This window comes from Hyla sarda, chromosome 6 (assembly GCF_029499605.1).
Source record: "Hyla sarda isolate aHylSar1 chromosome 6, aHylSar1.hap1, whole genome shotgun sequence".
NCBI lineage: Eukaryota > Metazoa > Chordata > Amphibia > Anura > Hylidae > Hyla > Hyla sarda.
The window spans coordinates 219,082,785-219,109,538 of record NC_079194.1 but is presented as its reverse complement, the minus strand read 5'-3'; the positions used below and the strand labels follow the sequence as shown (position 1 = coordinate 219,109,538).

The window sequence follows — 26,754 nt, the reverse complement described above, 5'->3', positions numbered from 1 at the left end:
GAGTGTTTGGCTAACACCCCCCTCCATGTATTACAATGAGAATGCTGGAGATGGCTAAAGCTATGGGATAGGACATAAGTTTTTCTGCATGATACTTCTCCTGCAATATTTTGCCACTTTTAATAGCTTTGTTTGCACTGTTAGGGTATGTTTACAAGTACTATATGTGCTGCAGATTTTTTTTGTTGCCATACCAGCAAAAAATTAGCAGCATACGTGGGAACATTCTTGTCTCATTAATCTGGTGCTAGCCATAATTTATGTGCCTGCTTTTCTTATTTAGAGGAGCAGTCATAGAAATTCTGTAACAAATCTGCTTCATGCTACTATATCCTTTAACCCCTTCATGACCCAGCCCATTTTCACCTTCATGACCTGGGCATTTTTTGAAAATCTGACCACTGTCACTTTAAACATTAATAACTTTGGGATGCTTTTACTTATCATTCTGATTCCAAGATTGTTTTTTCGTGACATATTCTACTTTATGTTATCGGTAAAATTTCACTGATATTTGTATCCTTTCTTGGTAAAAAATCTAAAAATTTCATGAAAATTTTTAAAATTTCGCATTTTTCTAACTTTGAAAGTCTCTGCTTGAAAGGAAAATGGATATTCCAAATAAATTACATATTGATTCACATATACAATATGTCTACTTTGTGTTTGCATTAAAAAATTGACAAGTTTTTACTTTTGGAAGACACCAGAGGGCTTCAAAGTTCCGCAGCAATTTTCCAATTTTTCACAAAATTTTGAAACTCGCTTTTTTTCAGGGACCAGTTCAGGTTTGAAGTGGATTTGAAGGGTCTTCATATTAGAAATACCCCATAAATGACCCCATTATAAAAACTGCACCCCCGAAAGTATTCAAAATGACATTCAGTCAGCGTTTTAACCCTTTATGGGTTTCACAGGAATAGCAGCAAAGTGAAGGAGAAAATTCTAAATCTTCATTTTTTACACTCGCATTTTCTTGTAGACCCAATTTTTGAATTTTTACAAGGGGTAAAAGGAGAGAAATCACCCTAAAATTTGTAACCCAATTTCTCTCGAGTAAGGAAATACCTCATATGCGTATGTAAAGTGTTCGGCGGGTGCACTACAGGGCTCAGAAGGGAAGGAGCGACAATGGGATTTTGGAGAGTGAGTTTTTCTGAAAGGGTTTTTGGGGGGCATGTCCCATTTAGGAAGCCCCTATGGTGCCAGAACAGTGGACCCCCCCCACATGTAACCCCATTTTGGAAACTATACCCCTCATGGAATTTAATAAGGGGTGCAGTGAGCATTTACACCCCACTGGCGTTTGACAGATATTTGAAACAGTGGACTGTGCAAATCAAAAATTTAATTTTTCATTTTCACAGACCACTGTTCCAAAAATCTGTCATACACCAGTGGGGTGTAAATGCTCACTGCACCCCTTATTACATTCCGTGAGGGGTGTAGTTTCCAAAATGGGGTCACATGTGGATATTTATTGTTTTGCGTTTGTCAGAACTGCTGTAACAATCAGCCACCCCTGTGCAAATCGCCTCAAATGTACATGGTGCACTCTCCCTTCTGGGCCTTGTTGTGCGCCCCCAGAGCACTTAACGCCCACATATGGGGTATCTCCGTACTCAGGAGAAATTGCGTTACAAATTTAGAGGGTCTTTTTTCCCTTTTACCTCTTGTGAAAATGAAAAGTATAGGGCAACACCAGCATGTCAGTGTAAAAAAATTATTTTTTTACACTAACATGCTGGTGTAGACCCCAACTTCACCTTTTCATAAGGGGTTAAAGAAGAAAAAGCCCCCCCAAAATTTGTAAGGCAATTTCTCCCGAGTACGGCGATACCCCATATGTGTCCCAAAACTGTTGCCCTGAAATACGACAGGGCTCCAAAGTGAGAGAGCGCCATGCGCATTTGAGGCCTGAATTAGGGATTTGCATAGGGGTGGACATAGGGGTATTCTACGCCAGTGATTCCCAAACAGGGTGCCTCCAGCTGTTGCAAAACTCCCAGCATGCCTGGACAGTCAATGGCTGTCCGGCAATACTGGGAGTTATTATTTTGCAACAGCTGGAGGCTCCGTTTTGGAAACAGTAGCGTACCAGACGTTTTTCATTTTTTGGGGGGAGGGGGGCTGTGTAGGGGTATGTGTATATGTAGTGTTTTTTACTTTTTATTTTAGGTTAGTGTCAGTGTAGTGTAGTGTTTTTAGGGTACAGTCACATGGGCAGAGATTCACTGCAAGTTTGCCGCTGGAAGTTTGAGCTGCAGCGCAAAATTTGCGCCATCTCAAACTTGCAGCACTCACTGTAAACCTCCGCCCATGTGAGTGTACCCTGTACATTCACATTGGGGGGAGGGGGCAAACATCCAGCTGTTGCAAACTCCGAGCATGCCCTTTGGCTGTCCGTGCATGCTGGGAGTTGTAGTTTTGCAACAGCTGGAGGAACACTGGTTTGGAAACACTAAGTTAAGTAATAAACTTTCAAGTGTTTTGCAACCAAACTTAGTGTTTCCAAACCAGTGTGCCTCCAGCTGTTGCAAAACTACAACTCCCAGCATGCATGGTCTGTCAGTGCATGCTGGGAGTTATAGTTTTGCAACAATTGCAACAGCTGGAGGCACTGAGGTAGGAAACGGACAATGTTTCCCAACTAGTGTGCCTCCAGTCGTTGCAAAAGTACAACTCCCAGCATGCCCAGACTGCCAAGGCATGCTGGAAGTTGTAGTTCGGCAATATCTGAAGGATCAGATGTTGCTGAACTACAACTTCCAGCATGCTTGGGCAGTCTGGGCATGCTGGGAGTTGTAGTTTTGCAACATCTGGAGGTCCACAGTTTGGAGACCACTGTATAATGGTCTCCAATCTGTGGTCTTCCAGATGTTAGAGAACTACAACTCCCAGCATGCCTGGACAGACTGAGCATGCTGAGATTTGTAGTTTTGCAACATCTGGAAGAGCACAGATTGGAGACCATTATACAGTGGTCTCCAAACTGTGGACCTCCAGATGTTGCAAAACTACAACTCCCAGCATGCCCAGAAAGCCAAAGGCTTTCTGGGCATGCTGGGAGTTGCAGTTTTGAAACTCTCAGAGGCAGCAGTGAGATCGCTTTACGGCGATCTCACTGCTGCCAATGAAGATGCCGCACTGCTGCCGGAAACTCACCTCCGGGACGCAGCGCCGCCGGGACCGCATGGAGGACGCTGGGACCGCTCGGGACACCGCTCCGACGGGTAAGTGACGCCGGGGGACGGGTCAGGGACACTTAGCAGAGCGGTGTGTGTCCTGATCCCCGTGATCGGAACTCACACACCGCGCTGCTAAGTATTCTGTTAGCGAAACGCTGCTATCAGCTAGTCAGATTTGACCAGCTGATAGCAGCGATCGCTGGGGGGGGTGGGGGACGAAACCCCCCGTGGTCGCACGGTAAGATGGCTGGCTATCAGTGATAGCCACCATCTTTCCGGGCGCTGCGGGATGCCGAGAGTAGCGGCAGTAATGTCCATGACGTACCTGTATGTCATGGGTCGGGAACACCTTGCCACCCATGACGTACAGGTATGTCATAGGTCGGGAAGGGGTTAAAGGGGTACTCCGGTGTAAAACTTTTTTTTTTTTTTAATCAACTGGTGCCAGAAAGTTAAACAGATTTGTAAATTACTTCCATTAAAAATGTTTAATCCTTCCAGTACTTATTAGCTGCTGAATACTACAGAGGAAATTCTTTTCTTTTTGGAACACGGTGCTCTCTGTTGAATCATGACCACAGTGCTCTCTGCTGACATCTCTGTCCATTTTAGGAACTGTCCAGAGCAGCATGTTTGCTATGGGCATTTTCTTCTACTCTGGACAGTTCCTAAAATGCACAGAGATGTCAGCATAGAGCTCTGTGTTCCAAAAACAAAAGAATTTCTTCTGTAGTATTCAGCAGCTATTAAGTACTGGAAGGATTAAGATTTTTTTTAATAGAAGTAATTTACAAATCTGTTTAACTTTCTGGAACCAGTTGATTTAAAAATAAATAAATAAAATAAAAGTTTTTACCCCATTAAAAAGGAAAAGTGTGTAATGGACAGCCTTAGTGTGTGCGTGCAGGTTTTTCAAGTGAAGGGTATAATTATATGGCTACTGGCAACTTTCCCAGACTACTACTGTTTTTAACAGTTATGTACCTACCTGAACTGTGACAATGTAAACTTTGCAATATGCACTTAAAGCATTCAAAGTACAAGTTGTGTGAGTCCAAGAAAGAGTTTGCACCCTTACTTATCAGTAAGTCATAGCATATCCTAGCAGTATTCCTTCACTGCCCTAAGAGATAAGGGTTATGCTGCTGCAGTAATATTACTTGTGTGTTGGTCATTAATGAAGAGGTTTCTTTCACTGTCAGGTCTACTGAACTAGATTCCAACTGGAGCTGGTTTCAACTGAGGTGTATGCAACTTGGAGGGAATGCCAGTGCAGTGAGTATCTTAGGTCCTTAGTAAACATGTCTTGCCAGTTATTTGCCAATATGTAAAATGTCATGGTCCCTTTTTTTTTTCTTAGAATGCCTTCTTCCACCAGCATGGCTGCACCACCAGTGACACCAATGCCAAGTACAACAGCCGTAGTGCCCAGATGTACAGAGAGAAGATTAGGCAACTGGCCAGCTCAGCCATGTCAAAACATGGTACTGATGTGAGTGCTCTTAACTGGACATGCTGCTGAAACGTTAGAAGTTGTCTGATGTATAGTCAATGGCATATAAAGTTTTCCCCTTAGGTATTGAAAACTTCCATGTCCTTTTCTTGCACAGTGGCCCCAACCTGTGACTCTCTACAGTCCCCGGTCTTTTACTGTCATCCTACTGTTCTTAATACAAAGGGGCACTGCAACATCATTGTTCTTGTTATTAATTGGGGGCCCCAGCATACACACCCTTGCTACTGAAAACTTTTGGCATAGTCTACATAGAGAGATTTGGGGTACCAATAAGCGAAAGGAAGATACTGCGGTGACATAAAACTTAACACCTATTCACAGGATAGGGGATAAGTTTCTTACTCCGATTCAGTTTGCGATTTGCTGAGCAAACAGTCACTAAAGCCTTTCTCCAAGGGTTGGGGCCCAGTGTGTGCAGAGGATGGGTGCCATATCCTGCAGATAGGGCATAAGTTAGATCTTAGTACTCCTTTAACCCCTTCAGGACCAAGCCCATTTTGGCCTTAAGGACCAGAGCGTTTTTTGCACATCTGACCACTGTCACTTTAAACATTAATAACTCTGGAATGCTGTTAGTTATCATTCTGATTCCGAGATTGTTTTTTCGTGACATATTCTACTTTAACATGGCGGTAAATTTTTGTGGTAACTTGCATCCTTTCCTTGTGAAAAATCCAAAAATATGATGAAAAATTTGAAAATTTAGCATTTTTCTTACTTTGAAACTCTCTGCTTGTAAGGAAAATGTATATTACAAATAAAAAAAATTTTTATTCACATATACAATATGTCTACTTTATGTCTGCATCATAAAAGTGACGAGTTTTTACTTTTGGAAGACACCAGAGGGCTTCAAAGTTCAGCAGCAATTTTCCAATTTTTCACAAAATTTTCAAACTCACTATTTTTCAGGGACCAGTTCAGGTTTGAAGTGGATTTGAAGGGTCTTCATATTAGAAATACCCCACAAAAGACCCCATTATAAAAACTGCACCCCCCAAAGTATTCAAAATGACATTCAGTCAGTGTTTTAACCCTTTAGGGGTTTCACAGGAATAGAAGCAAAGTGAAGGAGAAAATTCACAATCTTAATTTTTTACACTCGCATGTTCTTGTAGACCCAATTTTAGAATTTTTACAAGGGGTAAAAGGAGAAAATGTATACTTATATTTGTAGCCCAATTTCTCTTGAGTAAGCACATACCTCATATGTCTATGTAAAGTGTTCGGTGGGCGCAGTAGAGGGCTCAGAAGGGAAAGAGCGATAAGGGGATTTTGGAGAGTACGTTTTTCTGAAATGGGTTTTTGGGGAGCATGTTGCATTTAGGAAGCCCCTATGGTGCCAGAACAGCAAAAAACCCTCACATGGCATACCATTTTGGAAACTAGACCCCTTGAGGAACATAACAAGGAATAAAGTGAGCCTTAATACCCCACAGGTGTTTCACGATTTTTGCATATGTAAAAAAATATATATTTTTTTTCACTAAATGTGTGTTTCCCCCCAAATTTCACATTTTTCCAAGGGTTAATAGCAGGAAATACCCCCCAATATTTGTAACCCCTTCTCTTCTGAGTATGGAGGTACCCCATAAGTTGACCTGAAGTGCACTATGGGCGAACTGCAATGCTCATAAGAGAAGGAGTCATATTTGGCTTTTTGAGAGCAAATTTTGCTCGGGGAGCATGTCGCATTTAGGAAGCCCCTAAGGTGCCAGAACAGCAAAAAAAAAAAAACACGTGGCATACCATTTTGGAAACTAGACCCCTTGAGGAACGTAACAAGGGGTACAGTGAGCATTTGCCCCCCACTGGTGTCTGACAGATCTTTGGAACAGTGGGCTGTACAAGTTTTCATTTTCACGGACCACTGTTCCAAAGATCCGTCAGACACCTGTGGGGGGTAAATTCTCACTGCACCCCTCATTACATTCCGTGAGGGGTGTCGTTTCCGAAATGGGGTCACATGTGGGGTTTTGATTTTTTTGTTTGTCAAAACCGCTGTAACAATCAGCCACCCCTGTGCAAATCACCTCAAATGTACATGGTGCGCTCTCCCTTCTGGGCCTTGTTGTGCGCCCCCAGAGCACTTTGCGCCCACATATGGGGTATCTCCGTAGTCAGTAGAAATTGCGTTACAAATTTTGGGGGGCTTTTTTCCCTTTTACCTCTTGTGAAAATGTAAAGTATAGGGCAACACCAGCATGTTAGTGTAAAAAATTAAATTTTTTTACACTAACATTCTGGTGTAGACCCCAACTTTTCCTTTTCATTAAGCGTTAAAGAAGAAAAAGCCCCCCCAAACCTTGTAACGCAATTTCTCCCGAGTACGGCGATACCCCATATGTGGCCCTAAACTGTTGCCTTGAAATACGACAGGGCTCCAAAGTGAGAGCGCCATGTGCATTTGAGGCCTGAATTAGGGATTTGCATAGGGGTGGAGATAGGGGTATTCTACGCCAGTGATTCCCAAACAGGGTGCCTCCAGCTGTTGCAAAACTCCCAGCATGCGTGGACAGTCAACGGCTGTCCAGCAATACTGGGAGTTGTTGTTTTTCAACAGCTGGAGGCTCTGCTTTGGAAACAGTGGTGTACCGGACGTTCTTATTGGGGGAGGGGGGCTGTGTAGGGGTATGTGTATATGTAGTGTTTTTAACTTTTTATTTTGTGGTAGTGTAGTGTAGTGTTTTTAGGGTACAGTCACGTGGGCGGGGGATTACAGCGAGTTTCCCAGCGCAAAATTTGCTGCATCTCAAGATGCGAGAAACCCACTGTAAAAGCCTCGCCCATGTGAATGTACCCTGTACATTCACAGGGGGGGGGTGCACCAGCTGTTGCAAAACCACAACTCCCAGCATGCATGGACTGTTAGTGCATGCTGGGAGTTATAGTTGTGCAACAGCTGGAGGCACACAGGTTAGGAAACACTGAGTTAGAAACAGACAATGTTTCCCAACCAGTGTGTCTCCAGTTGTTGCAAAACTACAACTCCCAGCATGCCCAGACAGCTGAAGGGCATGCTGGGAGTTGTAGTTCGGCAACATCTGAAAGGCCAGATGTTGCTGAACTAAAACTCCCAGCATGCCTGGACAGTCAGTGCATGCTGGGAGTTGTAGTTTTGCAACAGCTGACAGAGCACAGATTGGAGACCATTATACAATGGTCTCCAAACTGGGGCCCTCCAGATGTTGCAAAACTACAACTCCCAGCATGCCCAGGCAGCCAAAGGCTGTCTAGGTACGCTGGGAGTTGTAGTTTTCAGACTTCTAGAAGCAGCAGTGAGGACCACATACTTACCTGCCAGTCCCGTCGCTGCTCCTCCACGTGGCCGGTCCTGCCGCTGCTCCAGGTAAGGCTGCCGGTCCCCTCGTGTTCCCCCAACCCCCCCCCCCCCCCGTGTTCCCCCCGTATGCCGCAGGTCCCTGCGAGCCCCTGCAGCCATCGTCCCCCGTTCTGCCCGACTTCCAGGGGCGGGCAGTGCGGGGGATCTGAACTTTCACCCCAGATCACTGTGATTGGTCCACAGGGACCAATCACAGTGATCGCTGACCAGGACCATCAATGGATGGTCCTGGGGGGTGAAGCAGAAGTTGTCCCCTGCATGAAACAGCGGGACTTCTGCCAGTTAACCCGTCGCCGGGTTAACTGAATGTCATTTATAAACGCCGGGATGCGCGAACGCACTGCACAACCCGGCGTTTATATATGACGTTCTGCGGGAAGGGGTTAAGTAAATACTTGAATTTTCCATAAAATAGCAATCCTCTTTTTAGAAAGCTGTGCTGTTCCTTCTGAAATTGTATTAATAAATTGACAACTGTTACCTTTTTCCTTTGTTAAATGGGACTAGTCCCTTACTGTCTGACAGTGTCTAATCATTGATGAAAATGGTAATGCCCAGGTGCTCTTAAATATTTATAAGGTGACTGCAGCCATACTTTTATTTCTGTTTGTTCTTCTTTTCTTACTAATAAAAACCTTTTATCCAAAAGTCAGGCACTTTCGGATAGGCATGGCTTGGGGTTCACCAAGCCCTGCTGCCGCCATGCCTATCGTGCCTTCCAGCGCTGGGACCGCTGTGTCTTACTACACAGTGCATCCACAGCGCCTGTCCCGCCAGCTCTAACGTGCGCGCGCCGCCGTGTCCTGAGTTGATAGGTCGCTTCTGACGTCTGTGTGCTCAGTGCACATGTGCTGTACTAGAGGCAGACGCTCATCGGCTCACTGCCCCTAGTACAGCACATGCGCACAGACGTCGGGAGTGAGTGCTCGCTCTGTCAACTCAAGACGAGGCGGCATGCACACGTTAGAGCCGTCACGCCCCCTCCCATAGACTTGCATGGGGGGGGGGGGGGTGATGTCACACGGGGGCGGAGTCGTGACATCACGATACTCCAGCCCCTTGGTCGCCACCCGGCTGTTCGTGAGCTGGCACCGCAGCGTGAAGCTCAAACAGGTGGCTGGCAAATACAAGATTGCGGGGGTCCCCAGCGGCGGGACCCCTGCGGTGAGACCTCTTATCCCCTAACCTTTGGATAGGGGATAAGATGTCTCAGGGCTGGAATACCCCTTTAAAACACAAACTATTGTTGTTGTTGTTTATTTTTAATTTCTGATACCATTTTTTTTTTTTTTTTTTTTTAAGACTAAGTACAAGTACCGATGTTTTTATTTTTTAAGTACTTATTTTACCATAAAATGTACGACGCAACCCAAAAACTATTATTTATGTGGGAAAATTGAAAAGAAAACCACAATTTAGCAAATTTTGGAAGTTTTTTTTTTTTTCACGATGTACACTTTCTGGTAAAAATGATATGTTTTCTTTATTCTGTTGGTCAATATGGTTAAAATGATACCCATGTTATGCCTTTTTATCATTATACTCCTTTAAAAAAAAAAAACTCAAACCATTTTAACAAAATTAGTATGTTTGAAATTGCCCTATTTTGACCACCTATAACTCTCTAATTTTGCGCAGTGATCTGTAGTTTTTATTGGTACCACTTTTGCTTAGGTTTTACTTTTCATTAATTTTTTTATTTCTTTTGTTTTCGAATAAAATGTGACAAAAATGCAGTAATTTTGGATTTTTTAATTTTTTTTTACATTTATGCCAGTCACCATATGGGATAATTAGCAATATATTTTGATCAGACTTTTACAGACGCAGCGATACCAACTACCGTATATACTCTAGTATAAGCCGAGTTTTTCAGCATGATTTTTCGTGCTGAAAACACCCCCCTCGGCTTATACTCAAGTGAACTCTCCGCCCTCAGTGGTCTTCAACCTGCGGACCTCCAGAGGTTTCAAAACTACAACTCCCAGCAAGCCCGGGCAGCCATCGGCTGTCCGGGCTTGCTGGGAGTTGTAGTTTTGAAACCTCTGGAGGTCCGCAGGTTGAAGACCACTGCGGCCTTCGAAATCCTCCAGCCCCCCCCTCTCACCCCCTTTAGTTCTGTACTCACCTCCGCTCGGTGCTGGTCCGGTGCTGCAGGACTGTCCGGTGGGGAGGTCGTCCGGTGGGATAGTGGTTCCGGGCTGCCATCTTCACCGGGGAGGCCTCGTCTCCGTGCTTCAGGCCCGGCCCCGGAATAGTCACGTTGCCTTGACGATGACGCAGAGGTACGTTCATTACCAACGTCCCTCTGCGTCATTGGCAAGGCAACGCCTCTATTCTGGTCCCGGAGCGCGGAGAAGAGGCACCCCGGTGAAGATGGCAGCCCGGAACCACTATCCCACCGGACGACCTCCTCACCGGACAGTCCTGCAGCACCGGACCAGCTCCGAGCGGAGGTGAGTACAGAACTAAAGGGGGTGAGAGGGGGCTGGATGATGTCGAAGGCCGCAGTGGTCTTCAACCTGCGGACCTCCAGAGGTTTCAAAACTACAACTCCCAGCAAGCCCGGACAGCCGATGGCTGCTGGGCTTGCTGGGAGTTGTAGTTTTGAAACATCTGGAGGTCCGCAGGTTGAAGACCATGATGATGACGTGGTTATGATGACAAGGGGATGATGAAGGGGGGGGGGGATTATGACAAGGGGATGATGAAGGGGGGGGGGGGGATTATGACAAGGGGATGATGAAGGGGGGGGGGGGATGATGACAAGGGGATGATGAAGGGGGGGTGTGGGATGATGACAAGGGGATGATGACAGGGTGATGATGAGGTTGTTAATGAAGGGGGGTCTGGATGATGACGGGGGATGATGTATTTCCCATCCTAGGCTTATACTCGAGTCAATAACTTTTCCTGGGATTTTGGGGTGAAATTAGGGGCCTCGGCTTATATTGGGGTCGGCTTATACTCGAATATATACGGTATGTAAAAAAATGTATGCTTTTTTTGGGTGTAAAAACGGATTATTTCCATACGGCTTACCGCACCTTCGTGATACCTGCCGACGGGAGTCCCGCTGGCAGGTATCAGATTAGATATTGGGGACGTTAGCACAAGTTCAAGTACTCGTGCAAATGTCCAGTATCTGTATCGGGACATCCCTAATATATATACACACCCCTTTTAAACATCTTGTGTTTGAAGCTGTGTCTGAATTGAGACTTTAACTATTTTTTTATTATGTATTTATTTATTTGAAGCTTTGGGTAGATGGAATGAATTGCCCACTTGCAAATTCTCCAGAGAAGAAAGAGTCTGACTTTTTTGCTGAGCTGACCCAGGTATGCCCTGCACCTCTCTGTTTGACATTTTTATAACCATTGTTACCTGTATATTCTGGAGGCGGTCAGATTATATTGACCAAATAGGTTTTCATGGGGGATGTAATACACTAGTATACATTGTTAGCTTCCTCAATAACCCAGCTTTAAAATTTTCTGCTTTTTATTTTAGTCTTCCAATTCCTGGGAGGCAGCACCAGTCTTAGAACAAGTACCACAGTCTATTCAACCAGCTTCAAAACAGCCAACCGGTGCCCCTTCAAGTGAGGAGCCCTCATGTGAGTGTTTCCTCATCTTGTGACTTTAGAGTTTTCATTTTCCTGTTCAGCTCTCATCAGTTTTTTCCTGTAGGTACTGAGTCAGGTCCAAGTGTTGATATTCTGAGCACGTCACCCAAAGCTCCAGTAGGTAGGTGATTCAGTTATTCCCTTTCACTTGTTACTATTTTAGTATCGGGGAGACTGGATCCCAAGGCTAACTGTTAAGTAGTTCGAGACTTTATAAACTCTCTGCAAGACCACAATGAGTAGAACTTGGGATACAATGTAAAGTGGTGGTCAAGCATGGATTCTGCTGCTCCAAATAAAGTCTGGGACTGATAGCTGTTTCCATTAACCACTTAGACTTTACATGCAGTGAAAGTGTACATTCTCATGTGCCGCACTGTTCCATCTCCCTCACATTTCAGTTGTGCAGAAAGGAGGACTAGGCACTTGGGACCCTTGTTCTAGTGATCAATGGGCCTCCCACATTTTACATAGGTTATCAACAGGATAGGTGATAAATATCTGGGTAAAACTCTTCCGGGGGATTAGAACAATACAGAGGATGTGCTTTCACCTTTAAACACAAGATACATAATACTACAAAGTATCTTAACTTTGTTTTATCTGTAAATATAGGAAACAGTAAAAATGTTTAACAGGCCAGATACACTGCTCAAAAAAAATTAAAGGGAACACTTAAACAACACAATGTAACTCCAAGTCAATGACACTTCTGTGAAATCACACTGTCCACTCAGGAAGCAACACTGATTGACAATCAATTTCAAATGCTGTTCTGCAAATGAAACACTTTGAATGCTGAAAATTATAGACAATTAGCAAGAAACCCCCAATAAAGCAGTGGTTCTGCAGGTGGTGACCACAGACCACTTCTCAGGTCCTATGCTTCCTGGCTGATGTTTTGGTCACTTTTGAATAGTGGTAGCATGAGACGGAGTCTACAACCAACACAAGTGGCTCAGGTAGTGCAGCTTATCCAGGATGGCACATCAATGCGAGCTGTGACAAGAAGGTTTGCTGTGTCTGTCCAGAGTGTAGTGTCCAGAGCATGGAGGCGCTGCCAGGAGACAGGCCAGTACATCAGGAGACCAACAATCCAGCAGCAGGACCGCTACCTCTGCCTTTGTGCAAGGAGGAGTACTGCCAGAGCCCTGCAAAATGACCTCCAGCAAGCCACAAATGTGTCCACTCAAACGGTCAGAAACAGACTCCATGAGGGTGGTATGAGAGCCAGACGTCCACAGGTGGGGGTTGTGCTTACAGGCCAACACCGTGCAGGACGTTTGGCGTTTGCCAGAGAACACAAAGACTGGCAAATTAGTCACTGGCGCCCTGTGCTCTTCACAGATGAAAGCAGGTTCACACTGAGCACATGTGACAGACGTGACAGAGTCTGGAGACGCCGTGGAGAACGTTCTGCTGCCTGCAACATCTTCCAGCATGACCGGTCAGTGGGATTTCTTTGTGGGGCTGCACATCCCTCCGTGTGCTTGCCAGAGGTAGCCTGACTGCCATTAGGTGCCGAGATGAGATCCTCAGACCCCTTGTGAGACCATATGCTGGTGCGGTTGGCCCTGGGTTCCTCCTAATGCAAGACAATGCTAGACCTCATGTGGCTGGAGGGTGTCAGCAGTTCCTGCAAGAGGAAGGCATTGATGCTATGGACTGGCCCGCCCGTTCCCCCAGACCGAAATTCGATTGAGCACATCTGGGACATCATGTCTCGCTCCATCCACCAATGCCACGTTGCACCACAGACTGTCAAGGAGTTGGTGGATGCTTTAGTCCAGGTCTGGGAGGAAATCCCTCAGGAGACTATCCGCCACCTCATCAGGAGCATGCCCAGGCGTTGTAGGGAGGTCATACAGGCACGTGGAGGCCGCACACACTACTGAGCCTCATTTTGACTTGTTTTAAGGACATTACATCAAAGTTGGATCAGCCTGTAGTGTGGTTTTCCACTTTCATTTTGAGTGTGACTCCATGGGTTGATCAATTTGATTTCCATTGATAATTTTGGTGTGATTTTGTTGTCAGCACATTCATCTATGTGAAGATGAAAGTATTTCATACGATTAGTTCATTCAGATCTAGGATGTGTTATCTTAGGGTCCCCCTTTTTTTTTTTTTTTTTTTTTTTTTTTTTTGAGCAGTTTACTTAATGCAGTAGTTTGTGTTTTCTAAGCAGATTTTAGAACAGGGTGCAAGGATGATGCTTCTCACAGCTCAGTTTTTATTTGATTTGAAAGCTGATAAAATGAAAACTGAGATGTGATTGGTTTCTATAGGCAAGACCAGACAGTTTTGGTTTCAGGCAGATTGATAAATCTGGACTAATGTCTGAAAAAGATTAAACTTGCCATAGGGATGAGATGGGTATCAGAGCACATACATAAGAGAGATGGCTGCTTGCTATCTTCCAGAGTTTGCCCTGATAGACACTAGACCCTGTTCCATAAGTTTTCTGAGTTGTCATGCGTCGTGTTCCTCTCTTCCTCAGACCTGGCCATGTGCCTCTCTGTTCAGGAGCCATCCCCCAGCACAGGTGACCAGATGGTGACTGGTTCGCTCTGGCTGCTGTGTGCTTGGCATGTCTCTTGACTGCTCTTACCCTCTGGCTTCACCTTGGAGACTTTGCAGCTGCACTATGTATGCTTTTGTGGAATCCTAGTCTGTTTTAGTGAAACTGAGTCACTGAGTTACTGTAACTGGTACAAAGTTGTCTGTGTTTAACCATTTTGCTGTTGACGATTTGCACAGCGGGATATCTTACAATTGTTCTGGATCCTGCAATACTAACAATATGCAATGTCTGGCATGGGGTTCACTGCTGTGCTCTGCCTTTTATTTTTTTTTTTTTTTACTAACTTCAAGCCCATGTGCTTTGTAGTCTTTTTACCATCTGCTGCTTTTTTGTAGAGGTGAAACCATCGCTCATTGGAAAAAAGAAACCTACAGTTGCCAAGAAAGGCGTAAGTACCAATACTTAAGAGGGGATGTTGGTTTGTCAAATGGCGGCATTCTCCTCACATCTAACTCATTTACAGCTAGGCGCGAAAAAGGGTCTTGGTGCCCAAAAAGTGAGCAGCCAAAGTTTTAGTGAGATTGAGAAGGCTGCACAGGTGGCAGAGAAGCTGAGGGAGCAACAGGCAGTAGAGCTTCGCAAAGAAGCAGAGGAGTCACTGTGAGTATTTTTGTGCATTTCTTAATCTGCCTGTATGTGTGGAAGTTCAAACCTAACTGCCTCCCATAATTTTATTCATAGTGTCTCCTCCATGAGACTGGCATACCAAGAGCTACAGATAGATCGCAAGAAGGAGGAGAAGAAACTGCAGACCTTGGAAGGAAAGAAGAGAGAACAGGCTGAACGCCTGGGTATGGGCCTTGCTTCCCGCAGGTATATGCTTTTTACCTTTTATAATGTACCAATGTAGGGAACGTTACCATTGCCCTCGTCAGTAATGTCTCTGCATTGACAAACACTGTTGATATTGATTGGACAGTGAGGACATGTGAATAGACACAAACCACAGACATGGAGGAACTGTAAAATGCATACTTTTCTCGGTCGCTTCATTGGGGGACACAGAGACCATGGTTATTATGCTGCTGACACTAGGCAAAAAAAAAAGTCTGCTTCTCCCAGCCGGGTATACCCCCCCGCCCCCCACAGGCACAGAGCTAATTAGTTTTAGCTTAGTGACAGTAAGATGCAGACAGAGGTCTGAGTTCTCCAGACCTGGGTTTTTCTTTTATTATATTCTAGTTCAATATGTCTAGTTAGGTTCTTTTTCCTTTTTTTTTTTCTTCTAGGTTGGGCTACAGGAGCATGGTGCTACCTGATCTCCCACATGCGACAAAGGCGCACGGAACATAGAGTATGGTCCGTTAACCCCTTATCGCCAGCGCCTGGCTGAGTTCCCTGGTTCCGGGTCCCCCACTTACCCCTGCCCGCCTCGTTATGGCAGCTTTTCGCAATGCAGCATGGCCATAAGCTGGCTGAGTATAGGAAGATGGAGTGTAGGTGAGTATGTACACACACCCCCCCCTTTCCTCTATGTCCCTAGGGTCTCAATTTGTGAAGTTCGACTCCCCTCCGGGGATCCCCTTATTGGTCAATTCAGCTCCTTCAAGGCTGCCATTATGGTGGTGGTGGTCTGGGCATCTCATGGCCTGTGGGTCCTTTCTATTGGACTTTCTTCCTTCCCCCGTATGGCTGCCGCGAGCTTTATACCTGTCTGGCTGCCAGGAGTCAGCTTCTCATTCCCCCTCCCCTCCAGTGTTTGCAGCACGCCCATCCTTTCTAGCGGAACCTACACACTGCAGACTTCGCGCTCTTCCGTTCCTGCCATACCACCACTTAATCATCTGGCGGCAGTTTACTTTCGTTTTCAGCCGCCTACATGCCTGCTTGTTGTTCCCCATGCCGCAGCCACTGGGCTTTCATTATCTGACGGCGGCTGCCATTACTGGCTCTCTTTACCCTTGGTCTGCCATTTTGCAGCACATAGCACAGTATCGTTTTGCATACATGGGCTGCGGACCTAGAGCCAGCACTATGTGCTTCTTCGCCTCTGTTATGAGTGATAGTTTCGGGCCTCGGCCTGTTTTTCCGTGGCGACCTGTTGCTCATTTTATTGGGGTATGGAAATGTTTTTTTGTTTTTCTCGGGTATGGGTATGTTTTGACAGAGGTCCAGACTTGGGGATACTCATCAGTGTGGCTCCCCACTCTACTCCTAAAGTCCCTTGGGGCATACCAGGAAAACCAGGTGTGCCAGGTGGCTGAAATGGGTGCCCCGACATGTGCAACAGACTCTCTGCAGCTTCCATGGGACTATTCCTGCATCAAATGGACTCTCCATGGCGCCCATGTGTGTCGTCTGCAGCAGCTGCAGTTTCTGCACTCCACTGTGAGTGAGAGTTTGGCCGATGTACAATGGACCCTCTACGCCTTCCATGGGGTGTGTGATGTTTGCCTCATCCGCGGCTGCACTTCCGGTACCCCACTATAAGTGTATGTGGACCGATATCAGATGGACCCTCTACAATGCCCAAGGAGAGGGCGATGTCTACCACAGCTTCAGTTCTGGCACTCCACTGTGAGTGGGAGTTGGCCGATATACAAAGGACCCTCTACAACTTCCATGGAGTGCATGACATTTGTCGTACCCACAGCTACAGTTCCAGTACTCCACTGCTGGTGCGAGTGGACCGATGTAATTTGGACCCTCTACAATGCCCATGGAGGGAGCAATGTCTTCCGCAGCTGCAGTTCCGGTACTCCACTGCACGTGGGAGTTGCCAAAGGGGTCACCATGCGAGTAAAATGGGCTCTCAACAATGTCCAGGGGAGCGTGCGGTCTGCCACACTGTGGCTGAGCTTTCGGACCCCCCTTCCTTTTGGAGGTGTCCAATGGCTTTGTATAGCAACATTGCTATTCAGTGGTATCTGCTATGGTTCTGGAGGGCTCCTAGATGGAACAGTGGTCAGTTGCTGGTTTGGCAAAACTGAAGCCCCGGTTTCAGCCCTCTGGTAATAACCACCTTAAAGGGCAACTCTGGTACTTCGCATTAACCGGAAGCCCCTGCTATGATTGCTTCTTTCATGTCGGCGGTTCTGGTACCCTGCTTATAGAATGAAGGGCCTTGTGGAGTGACCCTGCGCATTCACCAGACACTTCGACAGTCATGGCGTCCTTCCCCCCCCCCCCCCTTCCTTGTGGAGTTTGTTGTTTTCAAGGGGTAGTAGTTCAAAGGCTACCTGCTGACCCCTGGCTCACCCCTTATGTTTTGGGGGGCTTTCGGGTGGTTGGGTTCCGGATTCCTCTGGGCCTTGTCCACTTTCTTCTGTGAAGGGGTATGGCTCAGTCTCTGGCCTGACCTGCCCTTCTCTGGCGGTTGTTTTCCCCAACCCAGGGACTGTTTTGTGATGTCCCATGGTCTCCTATGTCACCCAGTGAAGTGACCAAGGAAAAGGAGACTTTTTATTTTTTTCTCACTTTAAAATCTTTCTCGTAGCCTTCATTGGGGGACACCGCACCCACCCATTTACTGTTCCTGGTCAGGTTGTTTGTTGCCTGTCGTTGCTTTTGATGTCCTTCGGACGGATCTCGTTTGTTTGTTTTGGCTTCTCCTACTGCTTTGTTACACAACTGATTAGCTCTGTGCCTGTAGGCAGGTATATCCTGCTGGGAGGAGTAGACTTCTTTTTTTTGCCTAGTGTCAGCCTCCTAGTGGCAAGAGCATAATACCCATGGTCTCTGTGTCCCCAATGAAGGCAACGAGAGAGAGCTTTTATAGTGAGTACAAAAAAAAAAAATCTCCTTATTTACAAAATACTTTAGAATGCTTAATTGAAAACTTCATTCATTTCATTGTGGCAGTTTACAGTCAGATTATAATGCTTAAGTTTTTGGTTTTTATTTGCCCAGCTCCATCTCTCACTCTGTTCTGTCGGAAATGCATGTAATTGAACAAGAAACGCCTGTCGCTACAAAATCCTCCCGTTCCCAGCTTGATCTTATGGAAGATGCCAGCTTTACATCCGGTCCGCCTAAGTATGTTTTATTTTGTGTTTCTGTTGTAATCATTTGTGTAGCTAAAGAACACAATGCATGATGGAGTAATTACTTGTATAGTCTCACAGTATATGTAAAACCCCACACGAGGTCTGACTGTTTCCTCTCTTTCCTTAGATATAAAGATAACCCATTCTCACTAGGGGAAGGGTTTAGCCCACGATGGGAAACAGAAATCTCAACGTGGGGATCGACAGATAAGGCTGAGGATGAGCGAGAGGTGACAATCTCCAGTATTCAACCAGCACGAGAGCGGTGAGTTATTGCTGTCTGTTAGCTGCTGCTAAAGTGGTTTTCCTATTTCATAGAGTTATGATTAGTGGAAGTCTGACCTTCAATCCATAGAATGAAGGGTCTGCGGCATTGATTTGGGACTGTGGCCCCTTTACTACTTACTGCACAGCGGCTGGATCCATTAACTCAAATTGAGCTCTGCTGTGCTTTTCCTGCACTGAATCAATGGTGGAGACCCTTTATTTTGTAGGGTCAGTGGGGGGGGGGTCCCAGATGTCAAACCTTATGCACAAGATAATCTACAAGTGAAGTAATTTTGTGTTTTTTGTTTTTTTCAATGCAAAAGATTCAAGCAAGTAATTCAGAAATTTTGTAATTTTTCATACTGCATCCAATCCAAATGTAAGCGAGAACTCAGAAGGCTGACATTACACAACATTTCGGCCAGTCTAGGACCTTTTATCAAATGTATTCAGCCTGTGAGACATCAGGGCATGTAGTATAAATGAATGCCATTTGGACCCACTGATAGTACAGCTAAAGCCTGATTAGTATAGTTTTGACCACTAGGACCCCAAAGATCCCAAGAAGGTAGGGGTTCTCCGTTTGATTTCTAGCAGAGAAAATACCTATGAACGAGTAGAAGATACATAAACCTAAGTCTCTCGTGGAAAAGCTTATTTATATATTGGAAAAACTATACAGAATGTTAAGGAGCTGTAATAAAGTAAACACTTATGTAGGTTTAATTTAATAGTATAGTTTCACAGGAACCGTGGGTATATCTTGCTGCCACTAGGCATTAACAAAAAATAAGTCGTCCCCTCCTGGCAGGATATACCCCGCCCACTGACTCTGAGCTAATCAGTTTTAGCTTAGTGTCAGTAGGAGACAGACACAGGTCTGGAGCTCTCCAGACCTAGTCTTTTTTTGTTTGTTTGTTTTTGTTCTAGTTTTTACTAGAGTTTAGAGTTTTCTCTCCTTTATTATTTTCCTTAGGTTGGGGCAACTGGAGCATGGTGCTGTCTGATCCCCCACTTGCAGGGAAGGGGCACAGTATATAAAGTATGCACCGTTAACCCCCCCTCACCACTGACCAGTGCTAGAGGTGTGCCCCGGGTCCCCCTCTTGCCCCTGCTTGCCCTGCTATGACAGCCTGGTATGATGCAGTGTGGCACTAGGCTGGTTGAAGACTTCGATGGTTGAGTATGTAAGGAACTCTTCCCTTGAGGTAAGTACACACCCTCCACCTTCCGTTCCCCTCATTCCCCCCTGTTAAACAGCGCTATTTTTTTATTGAGGGTTTAGGGGTTTAAAGCTTATAGGTCCCTCATTCCCCCTGGTTAAGGGGTGTTATTCTTTTATTGGCGGTTTAGGGGTGAACAATAGGTCCCTGTACCTCTTTCCTAACATGCCTTCTTTATATTGCGACAATATTCTGTCGCACGGCATCCCCGCACATCACACGAGATGCCTTCCCTATCTTTGCGCACCTCGCGTAATCGCACTGCCATTTTGTTCTTCGGCCGTGGCAGTCTATACTCCTGCCGAACGGCTCTTTTCTGACTCCCCACTGCGACAACGGCCGGCTTCTTCTAAAACAGCGCATTATCCAGTGCTCGGGGGCTGCGGCCGGCAGGCAGCAGTTAATCTAGCCCGTGGCTTCAGCCTGGGCCTTCCCGGTGGTAGCTCCGCCCTCCTTTTTTTTTTTTTTTTGCTCTGTCCAGCGCTCCTCCTCTTTTTAAGTCCTGGCCAATGCACTGCCGCTCTTGCCTGTGACGTCACTGGTCTCTCACACGGCACGCTGCTGTAGCTGGAAACGCTCATTTCTGCTGTGGTCTTTTTTTTTTTTTTTTTCTCCGTGCATGCTGCTGTTCCGTGGGCTGCTGCTGTTCCCCGGGCTGCTGCTGTTCCCTCTCAGCGCGGACTTTAAGGGACCTCCATCTTTGGTGACTCTGCAGGGACTTCTACGTCTGCAAGGACCTCCACTTCTGCAAGGGATCTCCACCTTCTATCCAGCCGTTATAGGACACAGGAACCTAGTTGAGCTTGTTCCTTTTTTTTTTTTTTTCCTCTGGGTCTGGCTGATTTGTACATTGGGTTCTTTCCATGTCTTACCCCAGAACCGAACCCCCTCCCAGACAGGCAGTCGCCGCCTTAGTCACATACTATTCCTGTATGGGCTGTAAGTCTAAAATGCCAGGTGGTTTGGCTGAATCCATCTGTTGTGCCTGCTCCTCTTCACGTCCCAGCCCTCCTGTGCCTTCCGCCCAGGATGGCTCCCTGGAGTGTACGGTCCCTGGCCCTCCCCCGGTTTGGGTGTCTTCTCTCTCTCTGGCGATCTCTGATCTGGTGTAAGTTTCCAGGGAGATGTCTACTGCCTTGAAGCAGTCCTCCTTGAGCCCCCTCACTCCTGTGAGGCTCATTCAGCGTCCTCTGGCCGCCCCTCCCGGCGCTCTCATAAGTGCCCTAGGGTCATTTACTCTGACTCCTCGCCCGATAGGCCATCTCCATGCCGCTCTCACTCCCTTAGCCCATCTACCAGGTGGCGTCCTTGCTCTAACACTTGCTCTTCTGGGGGCAGCTCAGAAGCCATGGAAGCCATTCCTTTTGCTCAGTTCTGGTGCTGCCTTCTTCAGTGGGCCATCCTGTCTCTGTGGGGCAAGTCTCCTTGGTCCCTCCATCACCGGATCAGTCTGTCCTTGTCTGGGATGTTTATCTGGGCGGCCGACCCCCGGGAAGGAGCAAATGTCAGCAATTTGCGAACATTGGGGGACCCTGGACGTATACCTATTTGCGTCCCGCCTAAACCAGCAGGTTCCCACCTTCGTGGCAAAATCCCACAATCCTCTGACTCTGGCTGTAAATGCGTTGGTCATTTCCTGGTCACAGTTCGCCCTCACTTACCTCTTCTCTCCGCTTCCCCTCCTACCCAGGGTAGGAAGGAAGCTCAAGGCGGAAGGCGTCTCAGCGATTCTGGTGGCTCCGGATTGGCCCCGGCGCTCGTGGTTCGCCGACATAGTTCGTTTCGTGGCGGACGTTCCCATGTGGCTCCTAGATTGGCCCAACCTTCTCTTTTCAAGGTCCTGCCACCCCAATTCACTGCCGCTGCGTTTGACGGCGTGGAGGTTGACACTGCAGTGCTGAGGGCTCACGGTTTCTCTCTCTCTCTCTCTGTCTCTCTCTCTGTCTCTCTCTCTGTCTGTCTCTCTCTCTCTCTCTGTCTCTCTCTCTCTCTGTCTCTCTCTCTCCTCTCCTCTCTCTCTCTGTCTCTCTCTCTGTCTCTCTCTCTGTCTCTCTCTCTGTCTCTCTCTCTGTCTCTCTCTCTGTCTCTCTCTCTGTCTCTCTGTCTCTCTCTGTCTCTCTCTCTCTCTCTCTGTCTCTCTCTGTCTCTCTCTCTGTCTCTCTGTCTCTCTCTGTCTCTCTCTGTCTCTCTCTCTGTCTCTCTCTGTCTCTCTCTCTGTCTCTCTCTCTGTCTCTCTCTCTGTCTCTCTCTCTCTCTCTCTCTGTCTCTCTCTCTCTCTCTCTCTCTGTCTCTCTCTCTCTCTCTCTCTCTCTCTCTCTGTCTCTCTCTCTCTGTCTCTCTCTCTCTCTGTCTCTCTCTCTCTGTCTCTCTCTCTCTCTGTCTCTCTCTCTGTCTCTCTCTGTCTCTCTCTCTGTCTCTCTCTGTCTCTCTCTGTCTCTCTCTCTGTCTCTCTCTCTCTCTCTCTGTCTCTCTCTCTCTCTCTCTCTGTCTCTCTCTCTCTCTCTCTCTCTGTCTCTCTCTCTCTCTCTGTCTCTCTCTGTCTCTCTCTGTCTCTGTCTGTCTCTGTCTCTCTCTGTCTCTCTCCATAAGGAGCGTTCTTTCCACAACTTGGATGTGGTCAGAGCTCTGCGTGTCTATCTCTCAGCCACCTCTTCTTTTCGCCACTCTGATTCACTGTTCGTCATTCCGGAATGCCGGTGCAAGGGGCTTCTGGCTTCTAAGGTGACCATATCCCGGTGGATCCGGTCTGCTATATCTGAGGCCTATCGTTCTAAGGGGAAGGCCCTCTTGTCTGGCCACTGTTGCATCCCAAACCTCTTCCCAGGGTGCCCGAGCGGCACTGGAGGGATGTTTATATGCAGAGGAAGACTTCAAAGACGGCACTCACTATAAAACAAGATCTTTATTCTTCAGTTGCAGGAAATACACATCAGGTCAGAGGGTAACACAGTCAGCCTCCTGTGTTCTTGTTCTACAATAAAGTCTACCAGAGGAATTTTGTGATAACTAAAAAATCCTCTTATTTCCTTGATTAAAAACATGACAACATAGTGATATTATAAAATGAGACAAAGAGCAAGTGGCTTTGATTTCCCAAAGGCTTAAACAATGGGCAGCAAGAAACAATACATTGGTCAACAACAACAAAAAAATCACACTTTTAGTATTCTTTAAAGGTTAGCTTACTTACTAATGTTATGTATTTATTTATTTTTTTTAACGTTTTTACACCACAGGCCTGCAAATAGGAGAAAGCCAGAGAGCACCCCGGCTCCAGAATCCAATGAGGCTCGCATGAAATTTGCCAGTGCAAAGGCAATCTCCTCAGACATGTTCTTTGGGAGAGAGCAGGATGCCGAGGTATGAGCTCTGCCTTAACCCCTTGAAAATTTAAAGCTGCACAAGTGTGAATTGTGTCCTTGCACTAGTCCTATATTGTTGTGTTTTCTGTTAGTTGTTGTTTTTTTTTTTTGTTTTTTTTATAATGTATTTACCAGTTCCCCTAGGCCTGACTTCATCCCACACTCTAGAAATGTACCAATTGAAATTGACTCTAGCATGTGTATGTTTAAGAGACAGGGGTTGATGACTCCCAATGTTCTGCACTCCAAACCTCTGTTGGCACTAAACAGGCAAGAGCTATAAGTAATAAGCTGATAAGAAATGTCCCCTTTTCTGCAATCTTTTCAAGTTTCTCCACATATATACAGTTTTTATCTTTGCTGGTTGTCTCGTTGGCTTTGCTGGAATAATAGCTTTGATTCTCTTTAGTTGATTATTTAATTGGTTTCTTTCTCTTCCCTGTCTCATTTTTCACTATCTTATAATCTACACAAAGCCCCATTTTTTTCCCCCCGGGACATTGAATCATTGGTGTGGAAATCACCAGCCTAATGTCCTCGCATGCACTGCTCAGAAATGTTTCCCCCTCTGCCTTTTCATTATATATCAGCATTTGCTCTGCATGGCTGCACCAATGTTCTCTCAACTGTAACTCATTCTGTAACCTTTTTAGCTGCTACCAGGCAGGAGTATTTATTAGGCAGTGACAGATTTATGACTGTCCCTTCCACCCTCTTGCTATAGAGCTACTTTGTTCCAGGAATTGTGCTGCCCCATCCTCGCTGAACTACAGCTTACTGGCTGTTTGCAGACTAAGAAAACTAGGTTAGAGGTTTATTCTGAGTATTGTGCAGTATAAGAAGGGTTTGATGAAGAAACAAATCAGGTTGATGAGGCGGAGGGGAATCTGTTCAGCTGTACCCTAAAACGCTCCTTAGCAATCCTTGGAAAATGATTCAGTTGCTATTACTAGCCACTTATACTTCTGCACAGCAAATGTCCTTGCTGAATAATACTGCAGCACAGCCTTAAAGGGGTACTACGCCCCTAGACATCTTATCCCCTTAATTTATAAATTTTTTAAGGGGTTAAGTTTTGGGAGGTCCAAGTAGAATATGGGTCTTATGTGAGATAATGAGCGGTATACTGATTGAACTACACTATAAGGCTAGATTCATACAAGTGTTATACATGTGAATTTTTCCTCAAGTATTTTGGACACAAGTGCTGACTCAGGTTTTGATGCTGTCATATGGGTGCAAAAGAGCTTGTGTGAATCCAGCCTTAGAGTAAGTCCTCCAGTGACTTTTATATAATAAACCCACTCATTGAAAATTCTTATTGAAGGATTTTGCTGTAGATCTGTGGATGTGATTGCAGGTTATGATTTATCACTTAATTGTTGTTAATTGGAAGCTTCTACAACATACCGCAAGATAAATTGACATGTAGAAACATTTTCAAAGCATTTATATAGGATAGCTCATCCACTTTGCTTTCCACTGTATTCCGCTGCAGATTTTTATTCTGAAAAATCTGGAAGGGAAATCAGCAGCAAACCCACTGCTACATTGTGTGTGTGTGTGTGTGTGTGTGTGTGTGTGTGTGTGTGTGTGTATGTATATATATGTATATATATATATATATATATATATATATATATATATATATATAAAATTTTATTATTTTTTTTGTTCGTTTTTCTTAAACTGCCACTGAAGTTTTATATATATATATATATATATATATATATATATATATATATATATATATATATATATATATATATATATATATAATTTATTATTATTTTTTTTCATTCTCCAATCCTTTTTGAATCCACTTTAGGCTATGACTCGAAGACTGCAAGCAACCTATATATCCTCTTATTATTAATTATATCTATAAGATAAAATACAAACAGATAAGCTGCTGCTTATCTGTTTGTATCTACGTGGACCCCTGGACCTGGGATCTGGCTGACGGCACCCGTGCACTTTATTTGGGATGTGCGGCTTTCCTTGTGGTTCTCATAAAATATATATATATTATAGTCGGCACAGGACCGTGAAGGGGTTGTCTTCTTTGTAAGACCCTTATGTTAGCAGCGGGACTCCCTGTGTTTACCAGTGTTTAGTTCTGAGACTCTCCGTGAAAATCCGTAAAATGTGAGAGGGTCCCAGCAGAAAGTGTTACCTTAATGTACAGACATGCCAAATCCTCCAAAACTAAGAAATGAAGGTATTGAATGAGGCATAATAATCTTTCATTATGTCTGCAGTATGAAGCCAAATCCCGCTTGCAGCAGTTATCTTCCAGTACTTCCATCAGCTCAGCTGATCTCTTTGGAGAGTCTGATTCAGTAAATCCTGACGGTACGTTTTTCCTCTGCTGCACTTTTTTTTTCTTACAATTTTCCCTTGCATTTGGATGTATATTGAGCAGGTTCTGCTTCTGCCCCCAGCTGGTGTTTCCTTAGGTAATGTGATCCCATCTGCAGACATCACTCACTTCAAGCAGGGAGTAAAATCTGTTGCAGGCAAGATGGCAGTCCTGGCAAATGGCGTAATGAACTCTCTACAGGTGCCACATTTATTAAATTGTTATATTTCTCATATACCTCTCTTATATTTTATATTTACCCAGCCTTTTCTTTCCAACAGGATCGATACAGCTCCTATTAATCAGGAAAGAGGAAGTCTGATCCTACTGTAGTATTCTCCTACATTACCCATGGGCAAGGGAAATGGCGGAGCTTGGCAGGTAGAGAGTCATCTGTATCTCTCCAGCTGGTGGCAAATGCCCCTTTATAGAAAATGGCCACTTCAGTATTTCTCTAACACCACGTCCACTACTGGAGCATTACTCACCCCACTTACAGTGTCTGCTGTTGCTCGTGCCCATCAGCTGCTGCTCCCCCTGTAAGGAACACCCAAAGACTGTGCTTTTAATTTGTGTTTGTGTGAGAAGACTATATGGGGGTCTCTTATGTTAATGACGGCAGGGTCTATCTGTATAGCATGTTATGACTGCGTTGTAGGCAGGCTAAAACCCTGACCATGAGTTGATGGGATGGAGAAGACTTTAAAGCGCCTCATTCTAGGGAACTAATGACTGTTACTGTCTGGATGAGGAACTATCATGTTCTGTATTAACTTCTCTGGTCCCTGTGTGACTATTGTTTTTTTAATATTTTAATCCTTAGCAAGTGTGCAGGGTACTGGAACATGAAAAGGAGCTGTTGTGTTCATCGTTCCCTGCATGGCGGGGGAGACTCCATAGAGACTGGCTGCATGAGTATTTATTTTGTCGTCTCTTGGTGCACAGCTGCCTGTCAGGTGCAAGGTTGGGTGTGTCCATTTTATTGCGTCTCAGAATGTTAGTGTTGACAGATAAAAGTGAATAAAGATACTGAGGCACAAGAGCGGTTCTGTGTGATTTCTCTTTTTAGACAAAAGGTTTATTCTGATCTGCTGAGAATCAGAAGGTTGGCGTAATGTTGGTCGCAGTGAACACACAGTATTTTGGTCTATATTGGGTATTTTTACAAAAAAACAAAGTGGAATAGATACTAAGAAAAACAATCTAAAGACTTGCACCTTTTTTTCTGTGCTATCAGTTCCTATTCTCCAAATATGGCGCTTCTGAAAGAAAAGATTTTCTTTATTTCAACATCA

At 45.4% G+C, this 26,754-nt stretch overlaps 1 protein-coding gene across 1 annotated transcript in view; it reads left to right on the top strand.

The window, feature by feature from the left end:
• ARFGAP2 (ADP ribosylation factor GTPase activating protein 2) overlaps positions 1-26,499 on the top strand; it is a 29,413-nt gene extending 2,914 nt beyond the window's left edge. Inside the window, exons 3-16 of the mRNA XM_056526464.1 lie at positions 4,391-4,463; positions 4,549-4,680; positions 11,308-11,388; positions 11,561-11,666; positions 11,740-11,796; positions 14,595-14,647; positions 14,723-14,859; positions 14,941-15,072; positions 18,109-18,234; positions 18,373-18,510; positions 22,972-23,095; positions 25,359-25,452; positions 25,542-25,660; positions 25,741-26,499. Coding sequence (XP_056382439.1) covers positions 4,391-4,463; positions 4,549-4,680; positions 11,308-11,388; positions 11,561-11,666; positions 11,740-11,796; positions 14,595-14,647; positions 14,723-14,859; positions 14,941-15,072; positions 18,109-18,234; positions 18,373-18,510; positions 22,972-23,095; positions 25,359-25,452; positions 25,542-25,660; positions 25,741-25,761 — 1,393 coding nt within the window. The 3' untranslated portion in view covers positions 25,762-26,499. The remainder of the gene's footprint in view (positions 1-4,390; positions 4,464-4,548; positions 4,681-11,307; positions 11,389-11,560; positions 11,667-11,739; positions 11,797-14,594; positions 14,648-14,722; positions 14,860-14,940; positions 15,073-18,108; positions 18,235-18,372; positions 18,511-22,971; positions 23,096-25,358; positions 25,453-25,541; positions 25,661-25,740) is intronic.
• Positions 26,500-26,754: the final 255 nt, after the last annotated feature.